Source organism: Haliotis cracherodii, unplaced genomic scaffold (assembly GCF_022045235.1).
Source record: "Haliotis cracherodii isolate W230 unplaced genomic scaffold, xgHalCrac1.p SCAF_9, whole genome shotgun sequence".
Taxonomy (NCBI): Eukaryota; Metazoa; Mollusca; class Gastropoda; order Lepetellida; family Haliotidae; genus Haliotis; species Haliotis cracherodii.
In genome coordinates, this window is record NW_027266343.1 from 3111344 (window position 1) to 3139116 (window position 27773).

The 27773-nt window shown below is 38.2% G+C and overlaps 2 protein-coding genes across 2 annotated transcripts in view; one reads left to right on the plus strand and one right to left on the minus strand.

Moving 5' to 3' along the window:
* The window catches only part of LOC139452503 (phosphatidylinositide phosphatase SAC2-like), a 390307-nt gene that overhangs the window by 175724 nt on the left and 186810 nt on the right, over nt 1-27773 (plus strand).
* LOC139452458 (octopamine receptor 2-like) lies at nt 111-27688 on the minus strand. Its single transcript, XM_071233947.1, has 2 exons — nt 27512-27688; nt 111-2141 (listed from the first exon to the last, which is right to left on the minus strand). Exon 2 carries the CDS (start codon nt 1927-1929, stop codon nt 229-231), a length of 1701 nt encoding a protein of 566 aa, XP_071090048.1. The 5' UTR covers nt 1930-2141; nt 27512-27688; the 3' UTR covers nt 111-228.

Below are 27773 nucleotides of genomic sequence, written 5' to 3' on the forward strand. Positions count from 1 at the left end.
GGATTCAGCTCAAGTATCCAAAAATACTGTTTCTCCAACAACATACCACAGTACCATATCAACATGTTATTATAGTAAACTTTTATTCATAATATCGTTCATAGGTTTAGACACCTGATAGTTGCTAATTAAATTTCTGTGGGTGATAGAAGTGTCCAATTATGAAAGACCATACATATTCAGGCAGAGTTTTAGTGGCCGAGGGGCTGGGAGGAGTTAGAAAGGCATTCATCTTGTGCTGAGCCCGAGGAGTTTCTTGAATGCTCGGCGAAAGTCCTCATTGAAGAGAGTATATAGAATTGGATTTACTCCTGAGTTAGCATAACCGAGCCAAATAATGAAGGCCACGAAATGGTCGTTCATGTAACAGTCTTCACATAAGCTTCGAGTGATGTACATGAAAAGGAATGGTATCCAGCAGACAAAGAAACATGCCATTATCAAGAGCATGCGCTTGGTTGCCCGCGTTTCTCGCAGTTCAAATCGCCGCTTCATGCTTAATGTCATTCGCTGATTGCGTTCCAAGCTGGACAGGTTCCATGGAAGGGAGAACCGGTGATGTTTACGAGTCTTCTTACTGCGATTGTCCGATTCGTCAGATGACAGATCGGACAGAACATTCACACTCTTGCTCCGTACAGCATTATCACAGGAATTGTCGCCTTTCTGGCGTTGAAGGTCAATGGCATCGGAACAGCTTTTCCGAAGACCATTGTGGTTTCGTTTGTAATCACCATTTGGATTATTGGTCACCAGAAGATGATGTCCATCAGAATCTGGGTTTGCAAAACTCACAGTATCTGCAACCGGTTTCACTAATGGTAAATCTCCAATAGAAGGGTAATCCGAGGATTGGTCATCATTGCCGATCTCAGTCGGAATTATTTCACTGGTCGGGGTGAACGTGTTTCCGTTTAAATACAAAGTGCTGTTCATCAATTCTGTTGCGACTGTGAGAGCTGTATTTTCACGTGTTAGATTCATTTCAATGCTGTTATCCTCAGGCGAATTTATTCGAGGACATCCATTTCCCATTGAAGGGCTTTGTGGCGAAAAACAGGACATATTCCGTGATTTCAAGTTGTTTGATCGGTTATGTAGAACACTGAAAATACGAATGTACAGAAACACCATAAGGCAGGCAGGCAGGACAAACGATCCCATTGCAGAATAAAATACGTAACTCTTTGTTGAAAATAAGATACATTCGTGCCGATTTAGTTTCCAGTTGAAGTAATAGAAACTTGGTATCATATCCTGCCATCCAATGAATGGGGCAAACGATATTATTATTGAAAAGATCCATACGAACACAACGTACGCAATAACTTTGCGTGTTGACTTTTGCTCATGGTACCACACTGGGTAAACTGTTGCTGTGTAGCGGTCAAACGCAATGGTGCACAGTCCCCATATTGAAGCTGTGCAGTAGAGGACATCAATACACAGCCAAATCGTGCACATTGTTCTCCCAAACACCCAATACCCGAGCAGGTCGTTGCTCAGTGATATCGGCATGACAGTTATAGAAAGCAGTAAGTCACTAACGGCCAGATTCCCGATGAGACAGTTGGACATTGTCCGAAGCGACCGGTACCTATACAAGGCAAGTAGGACCAGACCATTCCCAATAATGGTCAACAGTGTAATTACAGATAGCACAATCAGGACGATCATAAACGATGCAAAAGCCTGGAACCGCGTAGAACATACCGGACTTGTAAGCTTCCATACCATGGAGAAGTTCGAATTGCAGACGCTGCTGAATGACACATTAACTCTCCCGTAATCATCCTCGTTGATGGAGTTGTTGGCGGCAAGGTCCAGTGATGGAGCAATGGTCGTAAACTGGCTGTTAATAAACACTTCCGAGGTGCTAAAGCCAGCGTTTGTGTCCGGCGCCGTCGTGTACAAAAAGTTGTCATCCATGATTTTATGAGATGAGAGCACTTTCTCTTGAGTTTCCCATTATACGGAACAACTTGATGATATTGGCTTTATACTACTCTCTTGAATGATAAACTGTCTCCTGCTCGCAACACTCGGTCTGTCGCTGACGAGGGTCTGTACAAGGGATGTCAATGCTTGTGTAATTTACGATCATCTTGTCAATCTGGCTGGGTTGTCAATGTCGCAATTGTCTGGAAAAAAAGTGAAAAATTTGTTAAACGGGCAAAATAAGTCAGAGCTACTTGGTTTGTTCAGGTTATGGGTTTTCTCTGAACCCTTTTATACATGGCAGAGAAAATATGGCATTATTGCATGGGTAGGAACTATTTTCCTTTCATGATTTATGCTGTCTGCATTTGTGGAGAACAGATGAAATACGACAGCGGTCAATTTACATTTGAAATGGCTTGTTTTGATTGTGGATGTTCCTTCAGCAATAAATTGGCATTTTAGAATGTATATGCCATACGTATGACCAATGAATGACGTGTATATGCCATACATGTGGGAGTAACAAATGTGATTTTGTATTTCTTCCACATCAAAGTAGACAGATATTTGCTTTTCAAGGGACTGCTGTTAGGAATGGTCTAATGGAAATGCATTTTCACATTTTCGTTCTGGGGTCTTTGTCTGTGTCTGTATCTAAGTGTTTTTGTTCCACAAAAGTGACAGTGGGGTAGCCTAGTGGTTGAAGTGTTCACTCATCATGCTGAACACCTGGTTTCAAATCCCCACAATGGCACATTCTAGAACCAGATTCCTCGTGTCCACTGTCATCACGTCATGTTAGAATATTGCTCAGAGTGGTGTAAAACAATACTCGCTCACTTAATTTTTATTATCTAAAACAATGCAGTATGATAAAATTATTAAATACTTTTGAAAGTTTTATCTATTTTTCATAACTGTTCAGAGTAATGAGTGAGTATGGTTTTACACCGTTTTAGCAATATTCCAGCAATATCACGGCAGGGGACACCAGAAATAGGCTTCACACATTTTTGACAGTTTGGTCATTAATTGGTACACATTGGAAACATCTCTTCTTAACATACATACTTCTCTATTTGTTTCTATGTTTCGCATTTCTTTTGGTGGTGAGTATATACATCCTTTCTGACGTTTTTATGACCATACATGCTTTTGGACAATTAATGTACTATTACTCTTAAAACTAATGAAGACAGTATGGTACTTGGTTGGCTTTTGTGACATTACATGCTTTCTGACAAAGCATACACTATTTTCTGCAAAACTGTTCTTAGACAATATGTTTTTTATTTGACTGTTTTGACCATACCTGCTTCCTAATAATGGATATACTATTTATCTCATAACTAGTCTCAGACAGCAAGTTAGTTATTTGGAGCGGTATTGACACTGCTGCTGAATTGACCTGGAGGTGATATGGCAAGCTTCTACCAACACTATGGACCTGCCCTGACCAGTTGCTCAAACATAGCAATTTCTTGTCAATTACATTGTCACACGTTATCAGGAAATATATCTCCAGACCCTTGATAAAGACTGATTTACATTAGTTGTGATGAAAACGTTATATCTTGTTCTGTCATAGGTCAGTCCCAAGACAATCACTGATGCGTTTATCAGTAGAGTTCAGCTGGGGGCTGTGTATTGATATTTATAGCCGATTGAGGATAAGTTCCATGCAGTAAAACAGGAAATTGCATTATCACTTGAACATGCGTATATCAGATGGAAACTGTCAGGAATTAAGGATAGACGCATGATGGGGAATAACATTTGTGGATAAATCTTCATTTCAACTTATGTTTTTTAAGAGTACAGTTATACTTATAGATGATATAACCTGAATACTAATTCTATCAGGACTGTATTAATTTTATTGTAACAGATTTGTTTCGATGTTTTCCAGAAGCATTTTGAATGCAAAATTTTGAATTTTTTCAAACATGTCTAAATGAAACTCTTTTCAGAAAGATTTTATTCTTATTCTTGTGGAAAAGATTTTAGTGAGAAAATGTTGCTTTTTTTAATCTTGAAAACCTCATTGTATCAATTTGTTTGTCATCCTTTGTCCTCCCTGTCATATCATATCATGTTGTCATATCGCTTGAGTATCACCTCATTCCTGATCATTAGATTGTATCTGAAATAGGACAAACATTGAAAAGATGTTATGATTTTAAAAATTTGTTGTTTTTTTAAAAAGATGGATTTAAAAGAAAAAAGAAAAAAAGATTTCGTTTTTTACCAAAATAGTTTTTGTTTTTTTGTGAAGGCAATGCATGGAGATTCAGAAAAAAATAATCATCTTGTGCTGTCTTAAGTCATCTGTTTTAGCTCATTAAGTGGTAGACCACAATAGCATGTACAATGGTGTATCATCCTGGTTATATACTCTTTGGCTTTGAAAATGTGAACAAATGTTGAAGGATTGTGACTAAACTTTGTATGTTTTCTGGCTTTTATAATGTGAATATTGATATGAAAAGGATGGCATATATGCCCTACCGGTTGCACTTGTCATAAACGATGCAAATAAAGCGACAAAACCCTTAGGCAAAACACATGTTCATCTGAAAAAAACACGGGAAAAAGGGAATTGTATCGTAAAGTCACACATAATCAGTCATTATGCTTATTAATGGCATGAATATGTATAAATATTAATCATGCATGATATTTCAAAATATGAAATAAATAATTATTCAGTTGTCATCTGATCTTTCATATCATTAAATAAATTACCATATTTCATTTTATAAGTTCCACATTTATAGATTTCACCATTCGTGTGTCCTAATTAATAGCCAATTATTCATTATCTTTACTGTGATCTCCCAGGCAATGCAATAATGTGATCAGTTTAATTGAAATGTACATGAAAAAACAACCTATGTTTTTCTTCAATCGATGAGTCGGGAGAGGTGTTTTCTAAGGTCAGCTGTGTCGCACAAGGGATATTTAATTCAGCTAAGATTTTGCTTCACAGATCAAATCGGATTCTTGGCTATACATGATTTTAGGCCCCGTACAGGAAACTTCTCTTTGGTGTTGGGTGTTTTGATTTGGAAATTATTTTGATTTCATTAACTTGAAAAGGGAGATGATATGGTTCATAATTGATCAATATTGAAAACAGTTTGGCCTTTACCATTTCAAATGTTATTAATTTACGACGAGTGATTATGAGACTTTCAGAATCCCTGACTATTGATTAGTGGAAAAAGGAGGATATTTTCATCCATTGAGTCCAAGTCAGAATGGACTCGTCAATCTTCCCGAGTCGTTATGTGGACTGTTATAAGCAATTAGGACATAAAAATGGATGCTGGTCCTATTCAAGCTTTATGGGTTTATGGGGTTTCAGACATACTTTTTTATGCTGGTGAAAAAGATTCTTTAAATTCAAAAGTCAAGTGGCAGTAGGGTAGCCTAGTGCTTAGAGCATTCATTGGTCATGCTGAAGTCCTAGGTTTGATTCTCCACTTGGGTACAATGTGTGAAACCCATTGCTGGTGTCCCTCTTCAAGATATTGCTGGAATATTGGTAACAAACAAACAAATACAACTGAGTCACATACAAGTTTTATGATTATTTATTTTTATCTAAATGTGAGAAAAATTCATTTTATGGACATCTCATTAGTGAGTGGGTATATCACGGCAGGGGACCCCAGAAATGGGCTTCACACATTGTACCCATGTCGGGAATTGAACCTGACGTGATGAGCGAACACTTCAACCACTAGGCTCCCCGACGGCCCTGACATCTCATTAGCGTTACAGTAACCATGCACTGATGCATCACGTAAGCAGTCGACCAGCCTGTTCAGAAACCACTCCTACTTCAGGGGCTTCGGTATGTTGTGGACATGGGCTTTGAGTCATTTGTATTGTGAAGGGGGTGGAGTTTGACCTGTTTATATGAATTTTGGGGTTAACTAGGAATAAGTTTAATCTTCCTTGTGAATTCTCACTATCCTTGTGCAATTGGGATAACATTGGAATCTTGCTACACTAAGATTAGATACAATTAGATCTTCTGTTTTATCATATTGCAAACGTTGACTCTTGTACTTGTTTTTTTTTGTGTATTTGAGTGAGAGTGTGAAGGTGGAAGGGTGTGTGAAAGGGAAGCAAAGAGAGAAACAGACAGAATGAAAGACAGTAGTAGTGTGGTGTTCAATTTGTTTATCTATCGCTGTTGAAAAACCCAGCAACATGGTGGTACACTCACTCACTCACTCACTCACTCACTCACTACCATCCAAACACTCACTCACTCACTCACTCACTCACATCCAAACACTCACTCACTTACTCACTCACTCACTCACTCACTCACTCACTCACTCACTCACTTGTGAACTACTCTCAATCTATATTGAACTTTTCGATCTATAGTGAAATTCCCATAGATAGACACGATAGACTGAACTCTTCTAAGCATGTGCCATGATAGAACACCAGTAACATTCTTGGAAGTCAAGCGAGGTGTGCTCAGTTACCTGTCTGGGACCACCACGTTCATGCCACAACCCGAACAAATTATACCTGAGAACCCCTGTACTTGCAACAAGACAAACCCAGGTATATCTTGTCTGTTCATGAAGCCTTTGGGGCGGTCGGGTGGAGTGGTTAAAGCGGTCACTCGTCACGTCAAGACCCGGGTTCAAATCTCGACATGGTACTATATGTGAAGCCCATTTCTGGTGTTCCCTGCCGTGATATTGCTGGAATATTGCTAAATGCAGCATAAAACCATACTCACTCACACACAAACTCACTCACGAACTCATTCACTCACGAACTCATTCACTCACAAAGCTCACGAAGCTCACGAAGCCTTGCAGGAAGACAAATGAACACTGTGCCATGATGATGTTGGAAACAATACATCCAGGCAACTACCTTTAGGGAATACAATGACAATTGATCAGGAACCACAGTTGAAGAATATATCCATTGTCATACCCGTTAGATGGATTTACCTTTAATGAGATATAGATGTCTTTTAATTTGTAAATGGAAGTCTGTGCCATCAGTAGGATTGGACCTGGCAGGGGGCAGCAGGAGAACCATTGTCCCAGTCTTGTATGACTGCTTTCAGTATTGTCCTGCTACTAGCTGTACAACTGCTTCAAGGATGTTTGCTCTTGGGGGATTCGGAGACAGAATAGATGTAGGAAAATGTAACCTGCTCAAGGTGAACGACTGTGATAGGCATTGGGTGATTACTTTGGCTTAAAGTGATAATTATGTGTTTTCAGATTTGAAGGTGTTGAGTATATCTTATGCTTGTGGTAGAGCATCCGCCAAGAGAGCTGAAGGTCCCGGGTTAGATCCCTGGCTGCGTTATACCAAATGACATTAAAAGATGGTACTTGTTGCTACCCTGCCTGATGCTGGGCATTAAGGGGCAAAAACAAGGACTGGTTGGTATACTGTGGGTATTCATGTTAAACTGTGGCATGGTTAATCTCAGTGGACTGGCACTATAAAATTGGTATTAGTACATAACAATAATACAAGCACCATCCCACCCACACAACGTTAAACCATCTTTCACCTCACCATAGGCTGGAAATTTCATTTGTTGTTTGATTGAGCTTTACAAAGGTACCTTATTTTTGCTGATTAAAGTACAAATTAACTTCTGCAACATATAGCAACATACAGTAAACTACGGTTATTACGAACTCAAATGGACCACAAATTTAAGTTCATTATCACCTTAGTTCGTTATAAGCATACATACAACATCTATACAGCAAATGGCGGGGACCAAAAATTAAGTTCGTAATACCCGTCAGTTCGTTAAGCGTGTTCGTTATAAACGTATTTTACAGTAATTTACAGTAATTTTCCAAAGTCTTCTCTGCATAGTCTCTCACACAAGTCTCAGAGACAGACCTATGTCCTACTTGAAAGTAGGGCTAGGATGGGTAATGCTGGAGCTAGGGTTGAGTGGGACCCGGGTACCCACAGGACTACCCAGCCCCGTGGTTAGTCACATGATATACTGTTTAAGGACAATAACAATGGTTACACGTCAAGTCTGTTATTGTCACATTCCTTCTGACTTTTATATGCTTGAATAAAGATAAATCTTCTGTCAACTTTTGTGTATGCATGATCAGATCATTCTATATTTGTATCTTTATAATTAGTGCCAGGCTCATGTAAAACAATTCCAAATCAGACATTTTGTACCTATCTCTTGAGACCTACAGCAGCTACCTGGGTAGGGTTGGGTAATAGGGGGTCACACACCTGGGTACAAAATTTAGACTCATCCCTGCTCTTCTGGAATGCTCTGATACAATGCTGTGATGTCATAAATCAATGCTGTGATGTCATGATACAATGCTCTGATGTCATGATACAATGCTCTGATGTCATGATACAAAGCTCTGATGTCATGATACAATGCTGTGATGTCATAATACAATGCTCTTGTGTCATACAATGCTCTGATGTCATGATACAATGGATAACTCCATATTCAGAATGAACTTTCAGTCTCATACAAACTTCTATGGTATGCCATTTGAGTTGTTATGGAAATGTCGTCAACACTGTACAAATGCTTAGTCGAAATTGCTTTCAGACAAAGAAACCAAAAAGTCATGTGATTGATACTTTGGCAATGGACCAGTAGTGCAATGCGTATGTCACATTCCTGGCCAGTAGACAATTTCAGTGATCCATTCATATCATTTTCATCGCTATTTTGGCTTTTACGCTCATTGGAATCCGTGTTGGCAGAGAAGCGAGACTGATTATTCTCTGGCATGGTGTTTCATATTATCTGCTCCATTCTGTTCATGATGTCAATGTAACATTCAACATAGTCCATCCTGCTACTGTAACCGGTGGTAGAAACTAACATTTTTAGTCTACTTGTCCTTATAATCATAACATATAGGAAAACCCTTAAAAATGGCAATTACTAGTCCTTATAACTATTGGGCATTTTGGCAAGGACTACAGGACTAGTGCCCATTTCTACCGCTGGTAACATGTAACAGTCCATCCTGCTATTGTTACATGTTACACAAACTACATCAGCAGCGTTAGAAATTGGCACTAGTCCTGTAGTCCTTACCAAACTGCCCAATGGTAAAGGTATCCTAAGGATTAGTAGAAATTGGCACTAGTCCTGTAGTCCTTACCAAACTGCCCAATGGTAAAGGTATCCTAAGGACTAGTAGAAATTGGCACTAGTCCTGTAGTCCTTACCAAACTGCCCAATGGTAAAGGTATCCTAAGGACTAGTAGAAATTGGCACTAGTCCTGTAGTCCTTACCAAACTGCCCAATGGTAAAGGTATCCTAAGGACTAGTAGAAATTGGCACTAGTCCTGTAGTCCTTACCAAACTGCCCAATGGTAAAGGTATCCTAAGGACTAGTAGAAATTGGCACTAGTCCTGTAGTCCTTACCAAAATGCCCAATGGTAAAGGTATCCTAAGGACTAGTAGAAATTGGCCAGTTTTAAGGGTTTTGCTATATGTTATCATTATGAGGACTAGTGGATTAGAACTGTTAGTTTCTAACCCTGCATCAGCGTGATTATTGAGCACAAGTTGACAAGTTGCTAACGGCACCTCAGTGGTAGTTACAAGTGGACTCATTCAGCCATGTTTAACATAAAACTGCACCCAACCTGGTGCCATTACTCTGCTTTCATTGGACGAAGGTGAAGAAGCTTGAGCAGAAACACTCTATCTTTCTTACATTAATCCCAATCAGCATAAAACTGATTTAGAAGGGTCTTGCGTGTGTCATAATTCTTGGCCCTCATCTGATTCTAAAAAAATCTGAAATCGGAAATCATTCAACTGGATTTAACTATCACCATGGCGGCACAATTTTGATGACAAAACTTTGTGTTAAAAGCTTTCCTGGGAGTTCCCCAGTGCCTTCTCCATAGAGTGTGGTTAACATGCGTCATGTCATCGTGGCGGTGAGGAACATTGCCACATAAACCATTAGTGGAATGAAATCATGTTTTGAGAAAATAAAACTTGTGTAATGTTTATAGGGGGAAATTGGCTTTAAGCTGTTTGAATGTTTCAATGGATGTAGGTCCCAAAATGTTGGTGATGTGAGTGAGTAAATGAGTGGGTATGTGGGTGGATGAGTGTGAGTTTGTTAGAGTTGGTGGTTGAGTGAGTGAGTGAGTGATGAGTTATATGTATTCCAACAGTTTTGCAAAAATTCACTTGGGGCAGTGAGTAGGTACATGTCTGAGATTGAGGGAGGGTGGGTGGGTGGATGGATAGAGGTTTGAGTGAGTGTCTGGCCTGAGTTTATGTTCCAACAGTTTTGCAATAAATCACTTTGGGCAGTGAATAGGTACATGTCTGAGGTTGAGGGAGGGAGGGAGGGTGGATGGGTGGAGGTTTGAGTGAGTGTCTGGTCAGAGTTTATGTTTCAACAGTTTTGCAATAAATCATTAATACTTGTAATTTGTATCTCTTCCATGCATGTGTTTAATGTCAACAGGAGAAAAAGTATATCATGATATTAACCTCCTGATATATGAAGGATATTATCTCGTAAATCATGATTAAAAGTTTTCTGGTCTATAGAACTTGAGTCAAGGGACTCCTCAAATCTTAACTTTTAACAAATGGTTATGGCAAGAAACCCTTCACTTTAAATGTTCTTAAGTGCAAGCAAAGTTTTGGGATCCTATTGTTTTCCATTTTGTACCTTAGGATGAGATAGTAATGTGATTCTTATCCTTCTAGCACCACAGGGGCAGATTGGGTTGTATACTCCCAAGGGAGCTGAGAATGAAAAGTCGAACGCACACCAATCCACTGACCAGTGTGATAACAATGCAGTGCCTCCAGCAGACATTGCATGTAGAGTGTTATTCATTCATTCATTCATTCATTCATTCATTCATTGCTGCAGTTACTTCTATACTGAGGATGAGGAGGTTACTAAGTAGACCTGTCTGGCTGGATTTGACGAGTGGCTATGATATGGCACAGGTTCAGTGCCATGTTCTGTACTGTCTTGTATGTAATGTATGTTTTTGAAACATCTGTCTGCGTTGTGGGAGGTGTGGGAGGTGCGTATCCTACACAAACAGTGAGTTTTGTCAATAAGGCTGTAGCAACGTACACCAACTTCTTCCCGTTTGATGAGTAGGGACACCTATTGTGATGATGACGCACATGAGATCTGCCGGACTTTCCATGGGCCATCTGGCCGAGAACACCACTCAGTTTATATCCTTTATAGCAAACATGTGGCACAGGGAGCGAAATAGTCTACCTTGGAATCCCAACGAGAAAACATCCTGAAATTGTTTCTCTGTAAGCTCATGGGATCAAGCCTGTTTGTTGTTCAGCCTTTCAGCAATATTCCAGCTATATGATGGAGATTTATATTGAAATATTAGTATAATGAACAGTGATCCACGCCTTCAGGGTACGATAAAACACCATTAACCAGTCCCTGGGCCTGACCACCTGTTGCACTTGGTCGCCTTGTACGACAGTATTGGTTCTGGGGGCCTGTTCTAACCCAGAATTCCCAAATCTAGTCTAACGCATGACCACTACCACTCTCTGACTCTGTACACTGATCAAATAAATAATATATAACCAATTTCATTTTGATAGAAGGTGTCACTTTGCAGAATTATTGTAACATTTGATAAATTTTGCAATATATTGTCATGTATTTAGGAAATAACCATAGCGCTAAGCTGCCTGTAAGTTTAACTGTACTCAATTGAATTTGGAAGCGAACACAGCATGAGGTTTCAAATGTTACGTAGAAACAATCATTTCTAGGCAAAATTTGAAATATGAAATTAAATTTGTTCAATTTTAATTTCAAGACCTAAAAATACTGAATTTCTATGTAATTCATGACAAAACATGAGACCATCTTCAGCCAACTTAAGCACCAGTACATTTTAAATTTTCAAAGATAAGAGGACACTCGAGTTCTGTGCTACTGAAACAGATTTAATAAAAAAGTGATGAATATATTTGACATTGTATGAGGACCAGACACTCCATCTGCTGCCCATACAGTGGCACTAATGCATATCACACGGTCAGTGTAAAACAGTAGGCGATAGGCAGGTTAGGTGCTGGTGTAATAGCTAGGTGCAGGTGTTGGTGCTTCGGCTTTAATGGGAAAACAATATCTATCTGTATATTATTGATACATGTCAAAATGAATAATGAGACACATGATGTTTCATTCAGCTGTACATTGATGCTCTATATGTTCTCTTGTTCATACAAATATAAGATGTCAAGGCCAGAGAATAACCAGTCACGATTATACCACCCAAACTGATTCCATTGAGCATAAAAGTCAAAGAAGTGGTTATAAGTATATAAATGGATCACTGAAAATCAGTGATGACACCAGGTGTTAAAGAATGTCCTACACTACTCGGAGCACCTGCCACTCACAGAATTCACATAAATAAATATGGGAAATTTAAAGAATGCTGATCTAAATTATTTTACTGCATGCCAATTTAGATATATGTTCATTTTATTTATACAATTATAAAAAAAAAATATATTTAGTTAAAAGCAGCAAATGAATAACAAGATCAAGAGTCCTAGCGCTAAGACGATCGTAGTTTACATATTTTAACATTGGGTTATGACAGTCATAGCACCACGATTGCTTTCTGAACGGGGCCCAGAATCTGTATTCCTAGCACAACATAAAAGTTTCAGTTTAAATTTCTTATGCGTTCAAATTTGTTTGAGTTACAAGATTGGATATTTTTTAACTGAAACACTGGTAGATCATTGAAGTGAAATGTTTGTCTTGCTGATTGCTGTTTCCAGATCATTTTACAAGAATATAACATGAAATCTTAATCTCTGCATCTGAAAATATGCTCAGAACAACAAGAAACACAACTGATATTGTGAAAACATATTTTCATTGAGCAAGTACGTGATCTCCTGATGAGGTACAATGTAGTCTTTGACTCCTCGTTATAATACAAGATAGCAATTTGTGCCGAAACTTGTACCCTGGAATCAATGTGTGTGTGCATTATACTCGAGTGCACACTATACATGACAGAATCCAGTGTCATATGACCAAAAGTACATGTACAAATCTTGTTTTTGAACGTTTAACCTTTCAAGCAATAAATCCAATTTTGAATATAGATTTTTAGAAATTTATTTTCTCCCAAAGTACAAAATAATGTGTGATGAACGAACAAACCACTGAAGCACACAGCATTATCATTTTAACATTTAAAATCATAAACCCCATTGAAGATGAACTTGAAGTTACAAAGTTCAAAAGAAATAATATCTGTATATACATGCAATGACCGATCTATACATACCATCCACTGGGTCATCTCAAATATGGAATTGGTCAGTCCATTCATAGACCTTTTTAAATGCTATTCTGCCCTATGCCTTCCACCAGTATTTCGAACCACCAGTTTTTATCCATGTGGTTGAAATGAGCATGGAGATGTGTGACGTATTCACCACCAAGGAGTGTGGAGCATACAGGTCCTTTTGTCAATATGCCTGGAGATACGTCTCCGACTTTTGTGGATGCAGAATCTAATTTGTGATGCGGCTTTGCATCAAATACGTTCCCCCTCTTTGTCCTCTATCTGTGTAGATGTGTTTTCAGAGTAGCAGATACTTTGTTTGCTGAACTTACAGGAATTGGCCAAGTTGCTGAAGAAATCTTGCCTAAATATTTGCATGTAAATACCACAAAAGCTGCTTTGACTGACAGTCTATCACTAAAGTGGCGTCTATCACTCCGAGAAAATAAACTACTTGATTATATTTAGAATTTTAGTAGGTAACTATTTTTATGTTTAACAGATGTTTTTTTTATCTGAAATGTGTTTCCTTTTCAAACTGATTTGTTTTTAAAGAGAGCTGCTTTGGTGCAGAGGTTCCTGTCTATAGTTACTCTTGTCAGTGAGATGTGTAATTTGCTGTTCACACCTTCTCTGATAGTGAACCTTTGGTAAACAAGTGGTCGTTACTGTGGTGCAACACTCAAGCTCTGTCTTCAGACAATACTTTATGACGGCAAAACTGTTACTTCTCTGTCTTAATGAGATAGTGGGATTTTAACGGCACATCAGCAATAATTCAGCCGTGTAGAATTTGATTTATTATGATAAGGACGAGCAAAGATCACTTCGCACACCATCATTTGTTATTTCAGATTTCGTGTGTATTTTTTTTATGTAATAAAATAATATTTAAAGTCTTTTTTCTCTTTGATTTGACAATTTTATCAAAATGATTAATAATCTTGATGAAGCATTATTATGATAAATTACTAAATTTCACTGAATATAAACTTAAATTTTACAATAACAAAAATAGTTCAAATATTTATTTGTGAGTAAACATGAAATAGAATTGCCATGATTCAAACTCCAACAACAACAACAAAATATATTACGTCCAATTTCATTCTCTAAGAGTAGAGAAAAAACATAAACAAGGCATAAACATCATCATCATCACAGCATGAACAACAAACAAACTCTAGGAATGTCAATAATAGCTCCAGTAGCAGCACACAACGTGTTTGGGTTGTTTGTTTTGACAATAATAGAAAACTTCAAATACTCCAGAAAAAGATTGGTGGCTAACACTGGCATAGTCCTAAGCAACATTGCACATTAGGTGTGAAATAACTTAAATAGACAAGAAGAGTTTTTTTCATGAAGATCTACAGAGATTATTAGCTGAGTGTTTTTTCGTGCTGTAAGTATCATATATTAGGAATTAAAATTGTGTAATGCAAGCCTTTATGAGTGCTGTCATATTATCTTTTCCTAATATATGATATTAACGATATGGAAACACACGAGGGTAATAATCTATCATATAATGTCATTCTGAAATAACACACATTGCTATTCATGATTGGAACTTTTTGTAAACCATGTAGGAATACAAAGCCTGAGTAAACTGCCTCAGGTTTGTTAAAGTGCCAAATGACTTGCAGCCACGCCTGTTTTTATGAGCACTCACACGTTGGGAAACCACTTTCTGATCATTGAAGGAACGTGCAATAGTGTTGGAGGAAGTAAACCCTGCATCTATGTGCAGAGTGAAAGTAGTTCCTGACAGGTGACCTCATTTGCATATTATTGGGTCATGACACCCAGTTTATGGGATTGGTTTATCGCATCAATAACACTGACTGTTATTTGATAAAATATGTTGGGAATATAGTTTACAGGTTTTGGTTTTGTTGTTTGCAGTGAATTGTTGTATTTTAATGATTCAAATTCATAAACAATGGGTGCATGGCCCAGTCATCTAGGGTGCTGCGATTCACTGTGCAGGGTTATGTCCCTTAGGCTTACGAGAAAGATTATGGTTCAAATCCCAGTTCACCCTTGATTTTGTTTTGAGGTTTTTCAGGAACAGCCATGGTTGTTAGTTTCATCAAATTGGTTAATGTCTAACACATACAAGATGATTTCGGTGGTCAGTGACAAGGTTAGATGCATGTCATCGTTCCCAGAGAACATGAATCATCGCTCATAACATCAATCACCAGTTTGTCTGGTCCAGAATTGAATATTTACAGGTCGCTGTGATAAACTGGAATATTGTGTGTGGAGTTATACAACAAACAAACAAATCGAAAGCTTTTCATAAGCTGATAAAGAGACATGCACGCTGTCAGATTGATATGTTTAGACAGGAAAGTGTGTTGTATGTGCAGTGACTGTCTTTATAGTAACCATTCCCCTCAGCCATTTGTTTGACTCAGATTCTTTTACAGACCATGATATAGCTTGAATATTACTAGGTCACTCAGAAACATGACACACTCATACCTTTGTCAGCAGAAAAATATTACACCTGCACACACAATTACATAGTTTTACTTGGACAAAGTCTCCTTGATCAACAGTGAGACCACCTCCCTCAAACATTGCTGTGCTACTGGTTGTGATGTCACTGCTTAGTGCGGCCCTATATCACATGGTACTAAAGGGAATAACGATGGATGGAACTGTTGTTGCATCCCGTTGTCCTGGGCTTGATGGCATTATGTCAGTTATATGCTAAAGCATCAATAGTTAGCATTGACTGTGCTGCACTAAAGACAGTATCGAAGCCATAGGGATTACGGATAAGAATATTGGTGCTCAGCAACCTATGCTGGCGATGAGAGGCCACGAATGGATCAGATGGTCAGATTTGGTGACCTGCTTAATTTCATGTCATCGAAACCAAATTGCGTGAATCGATGCTCATGATGTCAAGTGAGTGAGTATGGTTTTACGCCGCTTTAATCAATATTACAGCAATATCACGGCGGGGGACACCAGAAATGGTTTTCAGATGTTGTATCCATGTAGAGAATCGAACCCGGGTCCTCGGCATGATGAGCAAATGCTTTAACCACTAGGCTACCCGACCACCCCTCATGATGTTAAGAATATAACATGGGATTTGACTCTATCATGTTTCTAGGTTTGTCACCACCATACCCGTGCTCGTGGGTTTCACCTAAGTGGTAAACATCTGACACCTGCATCACCTTGGGCTTTCCTCCCATTTCAAGCTGACACGTCGTGATATAACTGGAACAGTGTTTAAACCAAACTCGCACTCTGCCTCACTCACTCATCAGATAACAGTCAAGGGACATCCTATAACTCCCTGTTATTTCTGCTGATGCTTGGAATGAGTGAGTGAGTTGGGGTTATCACCGCTTTTAGCGCTGATGCTTGGAATGAGTGAGTGAGTTGGGGTTATCACCGCTTTTAGCGCTGATGCTTGGAATGAGTGAGTGAGTTGGGGCTGGTTCCTGGCATGTTTGCATTGCGGTGTGTTTATGATGTGTAGAAACACATTGTTATCAAGACCTCTTAACCCATGAAAGTATCTGATTGATCAGGGTATGGAGTCTCCCACAGGGTTCACACCAGGACATGGGCCCTTTACCTCAAAATTGTAAATATTCCAAAGGTACACCCACACTTTCCCATACTGTAAAATGGTAAAATGCCCCCCTGTCTTTGAAAATGTGGGTCTTTTTTTCAAATTTAGGGGCTAAAAAAGCACAAGGCCCAACCCTAGAATTATCGCTGCTCGTACCATGTGACATAACACATTTGGCAGCCCCTTTAGTCGTGTACGACTAGTTACTCAGTCATGGTACGAATTCACCTTTGACATTTTTTACCAACTGTTTTACCCAACATGGGTAAAAGCATTTTCATATTACAATGTAAGTGAAATAAGGCTCCATACCCTACTATGCATCTCTCAGAGGAACAGAAAGAATGTTGCAGGATGGGGAGTCATCCTGCGTACATCCTTACATTATGAGCCAACTGATGGGTTAAGTGAGCGAGGGAGTATGGATTTACTCAGATTTTAGCAATATTGGAGGAATACTCTTTGTACCCATGCGGGGAATCGAACCTTGTTCTTCGGCGTGATGAGCGAACACTTTAACCACTAGGCTGCCCAACCGCCCCACAGGTGGGTTATTAGGTGCTCTTGGTTTGAAGACCAAATAGGAAATTCTACTTCCACTAACTGAATACAATGTAAAGATATCCCATTTTGTAATGGCGATATCTTCTCCCTTTGGTTTGCCAGGAACCTATGATCGTAGTTTTAGATCCTGGTTCGCCTGATTAATTTTCGGCTCATTTTGTCAGCACCAAAACCAAGCTAGTGGGTTTCACTGACGTTCACTGCATTAATTTCTCCCACATCAACCTGACGTGCTGTGATATAACTAAAATACTCACTCGCTTGCTCACTCACTCACTCACTCACTCACTCACTCACTCACAGGACACCCACCCACCCTCTCAGAGACAGGACACCCACCTACCCTCTCAGAGACAGGACACCCACCCACCCATCCTCTCAGAGACACTCTATCAATTTCATCTTAACAACAGAGCAACAGAAAAGAGAATAATTAAGGTATTGATTGTCATGGTTTGTTAACCTCCAGATATCAACTGTAGCTACCAGGATGGACATAGTAACAGTATAGGATATATGATAAGTGTACCACATACCTTGCAGTGATGGTATACAGACCGATGCGATGGATTGTACATGTTACAACCCTGGTATATATGTTGCAATATTCCCCTGTATTTGTTGCAGTATACATCTCTACAAAGTGACCAGCTGGATAAACTACAATTTGTACTGGGCTTTCAGCAGGTGTGAGTGACATCTGAGACATATATCATCATGTAAATGACATCAATGTCACATGTAGGTATATCCAAACATGACAGTAGCCATTTCACAAAATCGTATCTGTATTAATTTTCTGATTAATGTGTCATGCTCATATTTAATACAGAAACCAAAATCGATGAACTAACGACATGTTTCGTAACAGTTCCAAGTCCATAGTTTAATGACTACCCTTTCATGTCCTTCCTAGTTTTTGCATCCTACGTAGTGCTGGAGACCAACTGGTGAACTTTCAATTGTATGAGGGTTTCAGCAGGTGTGAGTGACATATATCATTGTCAAAATGAGATCAATGTCACGTGTAGATGTTTGCTAAAGATGCGTGAGTGTTGGGTATGTATGAAATATTGGTTGGACAATGCTTAACTTTATTCCAGGAGTATATCTGGGCAAGATCCATACAGGATTTCATAGGAGTGTATACACAGTAGATGGCCCCATGGATGAGTTATTAGCCAGTTTTATGTCTCTAATGTCGAATCCAGTTCAGCTGAAATAGCATTAACGTAATGTGACAAGAAGAATATCACTGTTTGGACAAGATCTGATTTCACCAGCACCAACGGCACTATTGACGTTGATAATATTTGTATGTTGTTGTATGGAGATAAGCTTGTTGAAATACAGCCTTGTGATGTCTGCACTGATGGTTGTGTTGAGGAAGATAGAAGTGGCCTTACTTAAACATAGATACATGTTTTGAGTTGGTACATTACTGGTTTGGGTCTATTCAAACTTCTAGTATATTCAACCGAATTGGTTCTCTACAAGTTCTGTACAAGCTTTGTGTCATGAGATCATATCCATGTACATTGTTAATAGCAAACCTACAAGTTGTGTACAAGCTTTGTGTCAACAGTAAGTGTCCGTGTACGTTGTTAATAGCAAACGTACAAGTTGTGTACAAGCTTTGTGTCAGCAGTAAGTGTCCATGTACGTTGTGAATAGCAATCCTACAAGTTGTGTACAAGCTTTGTGTCAACAGTAAGTGTCCATGCACATTGTTAATAGCAAGCCTACAAGTTGTGTACAAGCTTTGTGTCAACAGTAAGTGTCCATGCACACTGTTAATAGCAATCCTATAAGTTGTGTACAAGCTTTGTGTCAGCAGTAAGTGTCCATGTACATTGTGAATAGCAATCCTACAAGTTGTGTACAAGCTTACGTATCGCCAGGGATGTACTGTTACCATATGCACACTTATTTTATCACATGAATTGCATTGTTAATGGTCCATCAGTGAGAGACAAAAAACAGAAGTAATGTTGTGTGAATTAATGCGTTTGGCAAAGATAATTCCTTGGGAGTTCCTCAGTACAAATAGCAGCCAGGTCTTCCAGATTGAAACAGCACATGGTCAGTGACTGTGCACATGTCAGAGGGCCAGCCTAATGCCAGTACAAGTACACAGGTCTGTTTTCTTGTTATAGTGAATGGTGTAGGTTTGAAATCATACTCAGTATGATCATGAAAACAGGACTGTCTGTCGGCAGCTTTCTGAGTGCTTATTATTAAGGAATTTTTCACAGGAGCACCTCTGTAACTGGAGAAGATTTAGGACAGTGTGTGATGAATGAGGTGGATGGTTAGCGTGTGTTCTGGTGTTATAGACTGAGTTGGCTTATGTGTTTTAAAGAAAGAATCCCATATAAAAACTGCAGAAAAAACAGCAAGATTACTCCCCGAAACCCTACACACACAAAATCTATTTTTAATGTTAATGATAGTTGTTATAGATTACTTTTTTTTAAACTAAAGAGATAGCAGACAGTGCCAAGGGCTCATTTCATGAAAAAAATTAATTCTTGTGCGTTTTTTAAAAATGCATTGCCAAATTATTATTGAAAATATTATTTTGGGATTTAAATTTTTCTTCACTTTTTAAACTGCTAGACACAACATGTCTTTTTCTTTCTGGAAATAATGATTAAACTATTGAAGTTCTTTGGTGCCAAGTTGAGACATATTCGCTAACCTCTTGTATTAATACAAAAAAAGTAATTATTTGAGCGTAGCTAGTAATACATTTTGTTTGCAATTACAGATTGGATAAATATTTCTGATATGATGTCAAGTCTAATGACTCGAAAGACAATGTCACATATCTTAATAACTTTCCCAAGGTTATATATTATGGAATAGTTGAAACTTGATTGTGAAGAAATAATCTAGAAGTTGTGAAATACTTTCAAACTTCTATGACAATCTTGTATAACACTAGATTGCAGTCTGCAAGCCATCAGGTGGAAGACTTAAGCCTCAACTGTCAGCTGGAAATGTATTACACTTGTAATCATCACATAAAAAACTACTTCAGTCTGTTGTCGTCTCTCCTGTCATTTCATCATTCAAAGACAAAGATATCTTTTTCCACAAATGACTCTTCTTTCCTCGACCTGTAATATTCTCATTTCTGCAAGATAATGTTTTGTGATAATTGTGATTTGGTGAAACGTGTATTGGGCACAAGACAGAAGCTAATTTACCGAGTTGTCATGTCTTAGCTGTGGTTATTTTGAAAGTGAAGATCTTGTTTCAAGATAAATGATTGCTCTTTTTCTTTTAGGACTAATCTCTCGTATTAATTGTCTTGCTTGCCGTAAAAGGCGACTAACGGGATCGAGTGGTCAGACTCGCTGACTTGGTTGATGCATGTCATCGATCCCAATTGCGTGGATCGATGTTCATGATATCAACCACTGGATTGTCTGGTCTAGACTCGATTATTTACAGACCGCCGTCATATCGCTGGAATATTGCTGACTGTGGCGTTAAACAACAAACAAACCAACCAACCACTATGTGCCAGGTCAGCACATCGTGGTTGTGGTTGTTAGCCACTAGTCTGATGCCAGAGTCTAGTAAAATTCTGTTCGATCTCGTTTGCTCTGCTACTGTTTGTTCAAATAATAATTCTAAATTCTACTGAAAATGATGCTGCGAGCTAAGTTTGTGCTGGTAGTCTTAAAAGTTTTTGGCTCAAATTGATACTTTTATGACAATTTAAAATATCAATAGTTACCATCAGTGAGGCGTTACGCTATTGATTGTGTCGACAGATGTAATAAAATGAACAAATGTACTCATTTACTCATCTATTCAATTGATGCAAATACACTTGCTTGCAGAGAAATTGGTATCCATTCAGAATATTATCCGTTCTTAATTTTATACAAAAGAATAATCAAAGGCCGCGGTTACACCCAGATAGTCACGTTTGTCATAAAAGGTGACTATGCTTGTCGTAAGAAGCGACTGATGGGATCGGGTGGTCAAGCTCGCTGACTTGGTTGAGGCATGTCACCATATCCCAATTGATTAAATCGATGCTCATGATGTCAATCACTGGATTGTCTGGTCTAGACTCGTTTATAAATTTACAGACTTCCATCATATAGCTGGACTATTGCTGAGTGTGATGTTAAAGAACAAGCAAACAAACAAACAATAAGAGGGGACTAATTCAGATCTTGGTTCGCCACGATTCTGTTTCTAGGTCTGTCAGCACCATACCCGTGCTCATGGGTTTCACTGAAGTGGTAAACTTCTGAGACCTGCATCAGTTCAGGCTTTCCTCCCCCATTATTAAGTGGTATAACTGGAATACTGTTAAAAGCAACGTTAAACCCAACACACTCACTCACTACTCAAGCTATTAGAATACTATAGCAAGTGTTTTTACTTATATTGGTATACTGATATTTTTGACTATCGCTCCATGGTGAAAATGCCATGGATAGTGACCCCTTGTTATAAGGGAGGTTCTTGAACTCGACTGATCCGTGGAGTTGCAGCATTAGACCCAGTAAGTGCCTCATGCTCCCCTGAAGGTGCTCTCTATTAGACATGCAGTGGGGAGAGAGTGTTTCCTCTCACCTCACCCCTTCTTCAAATTGAGACACTCATCACTCAATACAGCAAGCAGCATAGGTTCACCCAGGAATGTGATGAATAAGTCATTGAGTTTGGTTTAATGCCACTTTGAATAGTATTTCAGTCATATGATGGCATGCTTGCTTGATATGGGAGGAGAGAAAACGATGCAGGTCTACTCCAGCCGATGCCGTCTACATTTCACAACTTTTGAGGTATAATCGAGCATGCTCTTTTTACGAAGATTTCAAAGAGCATCCTATGACTCTACCTCAATAATTGCTTCATCTAGGCTACAACATTTAAAACCTCAGTAAGGCTTTCAAGCAGTTTAATAGACATTTCCAAACTTGACCCATCACTGACAAAAAAGATATCCAATACAATTCCCTGGTTTGACTTGTACCATGTGTTCTCGTATTTGTTCCAGTGAACAATTGACTTGTCATTGCATGTGTTTGTGACAGGTGGCATTGGTGGGGAGGATCCGCTCAAGTTTTTGCAAACACCAGTATCATCCCTATTTGATAATGGTTCATTAACACATGCTTATGATATAGTCAGAATTGTACAATGAATTTGGAAAGGGTATTGTCACTTCCAACTCATGATCATAGGTTTCTAGCATGCCTATAGCGACACAACATGCACCATCATCCCCACCATCACCATCACCACCATCATCCCCACCATCACCATCACCATCACCACAACCACCACCATCATCACCACCACCACCACAACCACCACAACCATCACCACAACCATTACCATATGATCTGAAGAAGCAAAGCAAGTGACTGACATTTTAAAGTAAAACTAATTTAATTAAAATCAAATATCACAGCTTAGATACCAACACAGAGACTTCTACAGCTTAATCGGTCTTGATGGATATTCCAAGTGATGCTAACAAAGCCAAACTCTGAAATTGGAATCACTGGAGGAAGCTTGCCATAATTAGAAAGGAAATACATGTACTTTGATTTATGACTGCAAAACACAAACTAATATCTCCCTAACCACAAATTATTTTCATAAAAACATTGGATGAACTTGAGATTATTTCCAACTGTTTGAAATGATTGGTGATGCTATGGGCAATGAAATCTCATCGGCAAACTATATCTTTGATCTATAATTGATTTTGTGCCAATCTACTTATCTATAAAAAATGAAATCAAGAGATCAGTTGATATAGATGTCATATAAGACAAAATTAATTAACAGGCCTCTATACAGTTAGGGTGGTGGGGCAGCCTAGTATAGAACTTTATCTGGTGGGTAGCTTGATTTGACTTGTGAAGACCTGGTGTCATCGCTGATTTTCATATACACATCATTTTCACAACTAATTAACCCTTTTTCCCAATGGGATTTGTTCTAGAGGTTATTCTCTAAAATTGACATTTTATTCTTACAGCCTGCCAAAGAGAATTCTTGTTGTTTTATTATTTTTCACACGATGATGTTGCCATATGTAATATTTTACGTTTAATGTTGCTAATTCTAGTTTTGTATTTATTTGGGATTTGATTCATAAGCACATGTTTATGATGTAGCTGGAATTGTACAATGGACTGTGTCTAGCTATTTGTAGAGATTTCTTAGGATTATGGAAATTTCTTTTGGTGCTTATATTGTCATGCCAGAGAGTGGAGTCTGATTCCTCATGGCCACAATCGCGTGAAGCACCTTTCAGGTGTTCCCTGCTATGGTGTTCAAACTGTTAATACCAGAGAAAAATAAGTCTGCCAGAACAGATTCCATTGGACGTAATATAGTGGTGAATATTATATAAATGGATCACTGAATATCAGTGATGACACAAGGGTCCACTTGCACAAAGCAAACTTAGCTCTACGACTATTGTATGTGTATGTTAAAGTATGAGAGTTACAATCATCTTAGCGCTAAGATCGCTTTGTGCAAGTGGCCCCAGGTGTTCGCATAAAGAGTGAGCAACTCACACCATTAAGTACATGTTGTGTAACAACCTACCCACTCACTCATGCACTCTGTGGTAATTGATAGTATATGGGCAGATCATATGATTGTGAATATGTTCATATGGTAACTTGAGGTGATGTGAGGTGAAATGGGGTTTCACGTTCCATTCAAGATTATTGCACTTGTATACCGCAGTACATGCACGTGTGTGTCTGTGTGTTGCTGCTTGTAATTGACCGGACAAATGCTGTTTGTTTTTGTTCCTAGCCCACTGAGATACTATGCTGCAGTTTAACATGACTACCCCATTCAAACAAAGATTAATGACTCCAAGCCGACCAGTCCTTGTATTAGGCTCTTAATGGCGAGCGTGAGACAGGGTAACAACAAGTACCATCAATAACAATTGGTATGATGCAGTTAGGGATGGAACCACCGACCTGCCAAGTACAGGCTGATGCTCTATATACTTCAGCACAGAGGTGATCCTTGCTAGACCGCATTCTGTTAACATTTGTCTTTCAAGTAAAACATAAATAAATCAATACCGAAAACGATTTGACCAAGGCTTTGTCACAACTTAAAAAGCATGTTCGACATTTGTCAAGTGACATTGATGCTGGCAAAAACTACAGAGCACATATTAAAATGTCAAGCACACATGATAGGATATCATCTGCAATGAAGTAACTTAGCTGATGCAGAAACGACTAAATCGTGACATTTGAAAAAGTGAGAAGGAGTCTGATTAGTTGTCTGAAGAGGCAGCCGGAAGGTCGAGTTTGGTGAGTTCTGACCGACTGTGATGCACATATGAGAAAAAAAGTATGTCTTCTATCAACACAGTTATGATTTTTCATGAAAGAAGACATATCTATTGTTGACAAAACTCGAAGTAAAGCATCATCAGTGCAAACGACTTTTAAAATATTACTTTCCCAATGTACCATATTTATAAATGTTACACTTTGTAGTTTGAAAATATTGTAACATTGAGTGTCATCCAGTTTGGTGACATCGACCTTGGTGAAGTCTTTGCAACCAGCATGACCAGTCAGCACAAGATGCTACCATGTTGCTACTACCGGTTCCATGTGCTGGAGCAGATATTGTCCTCAAGGGATAACAACTGTTAGCATTCTGCTCAGGCTTTCAGACATTTTACACACAGACAGACATACACACACGCACGCACGCACGCACGCACGCATGCACACACCCACGCACGCACGCACGCACACCACACACACGCGTGCGCACACACACAAACACAAACACAAACACAAACACACACAAACACAAACACACACACACATTGCTATATATGAATAATCTTGGATCAGCATTAAACTCCATTTGAGCTCACCTCATCTTAACTGTATTAGGTCATAAAGATGAGCAGATTCTTCACTAAAAGATGCACGGAGACCACAGATGTCTTTATTGGGCTTCTTGTCATTAATGCTTTGTTATAATGGTTTAGTGTCACACTGCAGATTTGTATGGCGAGGCTCACATCCTAAAGGCTAGAATATACATTCAATCTAGGCTATTTTTCTGATACTCTTTAAAGAATTTTACACTTGTTGCATGAAATTTTAAGAAATTTATGACGTTTAAGCATGCAGTTATAAAAGATTTAATAGTGATCTCATAGTGAGCCACCATTTATGAAGGATTTGACAAATATTCAGCCGTTTTGAAGGATTTGACAAGGATTCAACAGCTATGAAGGATTTCACAAGGATTCAGCTCTTATGAAGGATTTCACAAGGATTCAGCTCTTATGAAGGATTTAACATGGATTCAATAGTAATGGAAGATTAGACAAGGATTCAACAGTTATGAAGGATTTGACAAGGATTCAACAGCTATTGAGGATTTGACAAGGATTCAACAGTTATGGAGGATTTGACAAGGATTCAGCCGTTATGAAAGATTTCACCAGGATTTAGTAAGGAAGAGAATATATGGATGTCAACTTCTTTATTGTGAGGAACACAATGTTTTGGAGACCTGAAGGATTTAGTAGCTTGTTATTGATTAATGATTTGTTTTTGATGTTTCTCATATTTGGAAGTAACTGACATCAAACTTTTGTATTACTTACTTTATAGTGGTCATAAATACATGGTCTTTTATTAGAGATGTCATATGAATATGGAAAAGATTTTGTGTTTTGGTATAATGATAAGTTGCTTATTACATTTAGATAAGTAACCAACATTGTTGTGTTATTTCAAGTGCAATACGTCATGAAGATGTGATTTGGTTGGCAGAATCAAGGAGGAGCTTATATGTTCTGCAGTATTGTCCTCAAGAATGTTAAGTACACTGTGTAGGAATCATCAAGAATGAGTTGTGGCAGGTATTTCATGAGATGTAATGTTGTTTGACAAGATGTACAAAACATTAGATATATGTTATGGCAATGAAGAAATGATGGTTTCTTGTAAACAATTTCATTTCATATGATTTTACAACTTTCTAAAGAATTGCGTTCTATGCAAGAGGTAAATAGATGTGCATGGCATATTTTACATTTGATTGACAAATGTCAAGCCTGGACCAATTTCTGTTGTAAAGACCTCTGTGTTACTCTACTGAATTATTAATAGCTTCAATACCAGCTGCCATAGAACACTACCATGCAACAATATGTTAATACAGAGCTCATGGCAAATCTTCGGCAATCGTCTTTGTATGGACTAAATATGTGCAAAATTTGCTCTAAGATACATTTTATGTTTTATTCACATTGTACACATATTCTGCAATAGCTTCATATATCCTTCAAACCATTGCATCAGAATACTTTCATTTTCCACAAATATATTGTTTGCAAATTATTTCTTTTAAATATATTCACATAGTTTCAATATGAACTAGTTTCAGACTAGGGTTGAAGTGCCAAATACAATGATTTGCTAATTGACAAATTTAGAAAAAAATGTTTAAGTCCTAAATTGAACATATATATCTTTATAGAAAACATTTTGGGTGTGTATGAACCATTTCATTTGAACTTTGTAAACCTATTGAAACATAAGAAGTAACTGCTTATGTATTGTACAAACTACTTTCGTGTGTTTTGAGTGACAGAGACAATTTGCAGAGTAATTTTCATGTAAACAATCTCAGTAAAAATAAACATGAACTCTATATGAACATAAACATAAACATAATCAATCAATACCTCAATATATCTTAAGTTAATAAAAACACTTCAAACAATTTTTGTTTAAAACTATCCGTAAACATATTTCAAATTGACTTGCTATTATATTAATATTACTGATACACATACAATTGTCCATTTTCATAAATGAATTAACAATGAATTTCAAAATACTCTTTTGTATGAAAAACATTCAGATATGAACTGTAACCATAACTACAAGACTTCTTTTTACATACTTAACCCCATCCATCACAATACTAAATATTTGTAGACTAGAAAATCCATAAATTTACTGATGAAACTACTCACCATTACAGAAAGTATTTATGATGCTTTCCAACAGTTAGGTATAGTTACTCCAAGCTCCATCACTTATAGTGTATGTGTGACAGGCAATTGTGAGACTGATGGGAGCTCAGAGCGCCTCACATCCCTAGTTGTGCCTAGCATCTTCTCTCGCTCACATACTCTAACGTCCTGTATTGATCATGATTCAGCCATTGACTAGCTCGGCGTTATCACTCTCGTGTGCAGCAGCTTGATAGTGCTTAGTTACGATTGGCGCCGCAAT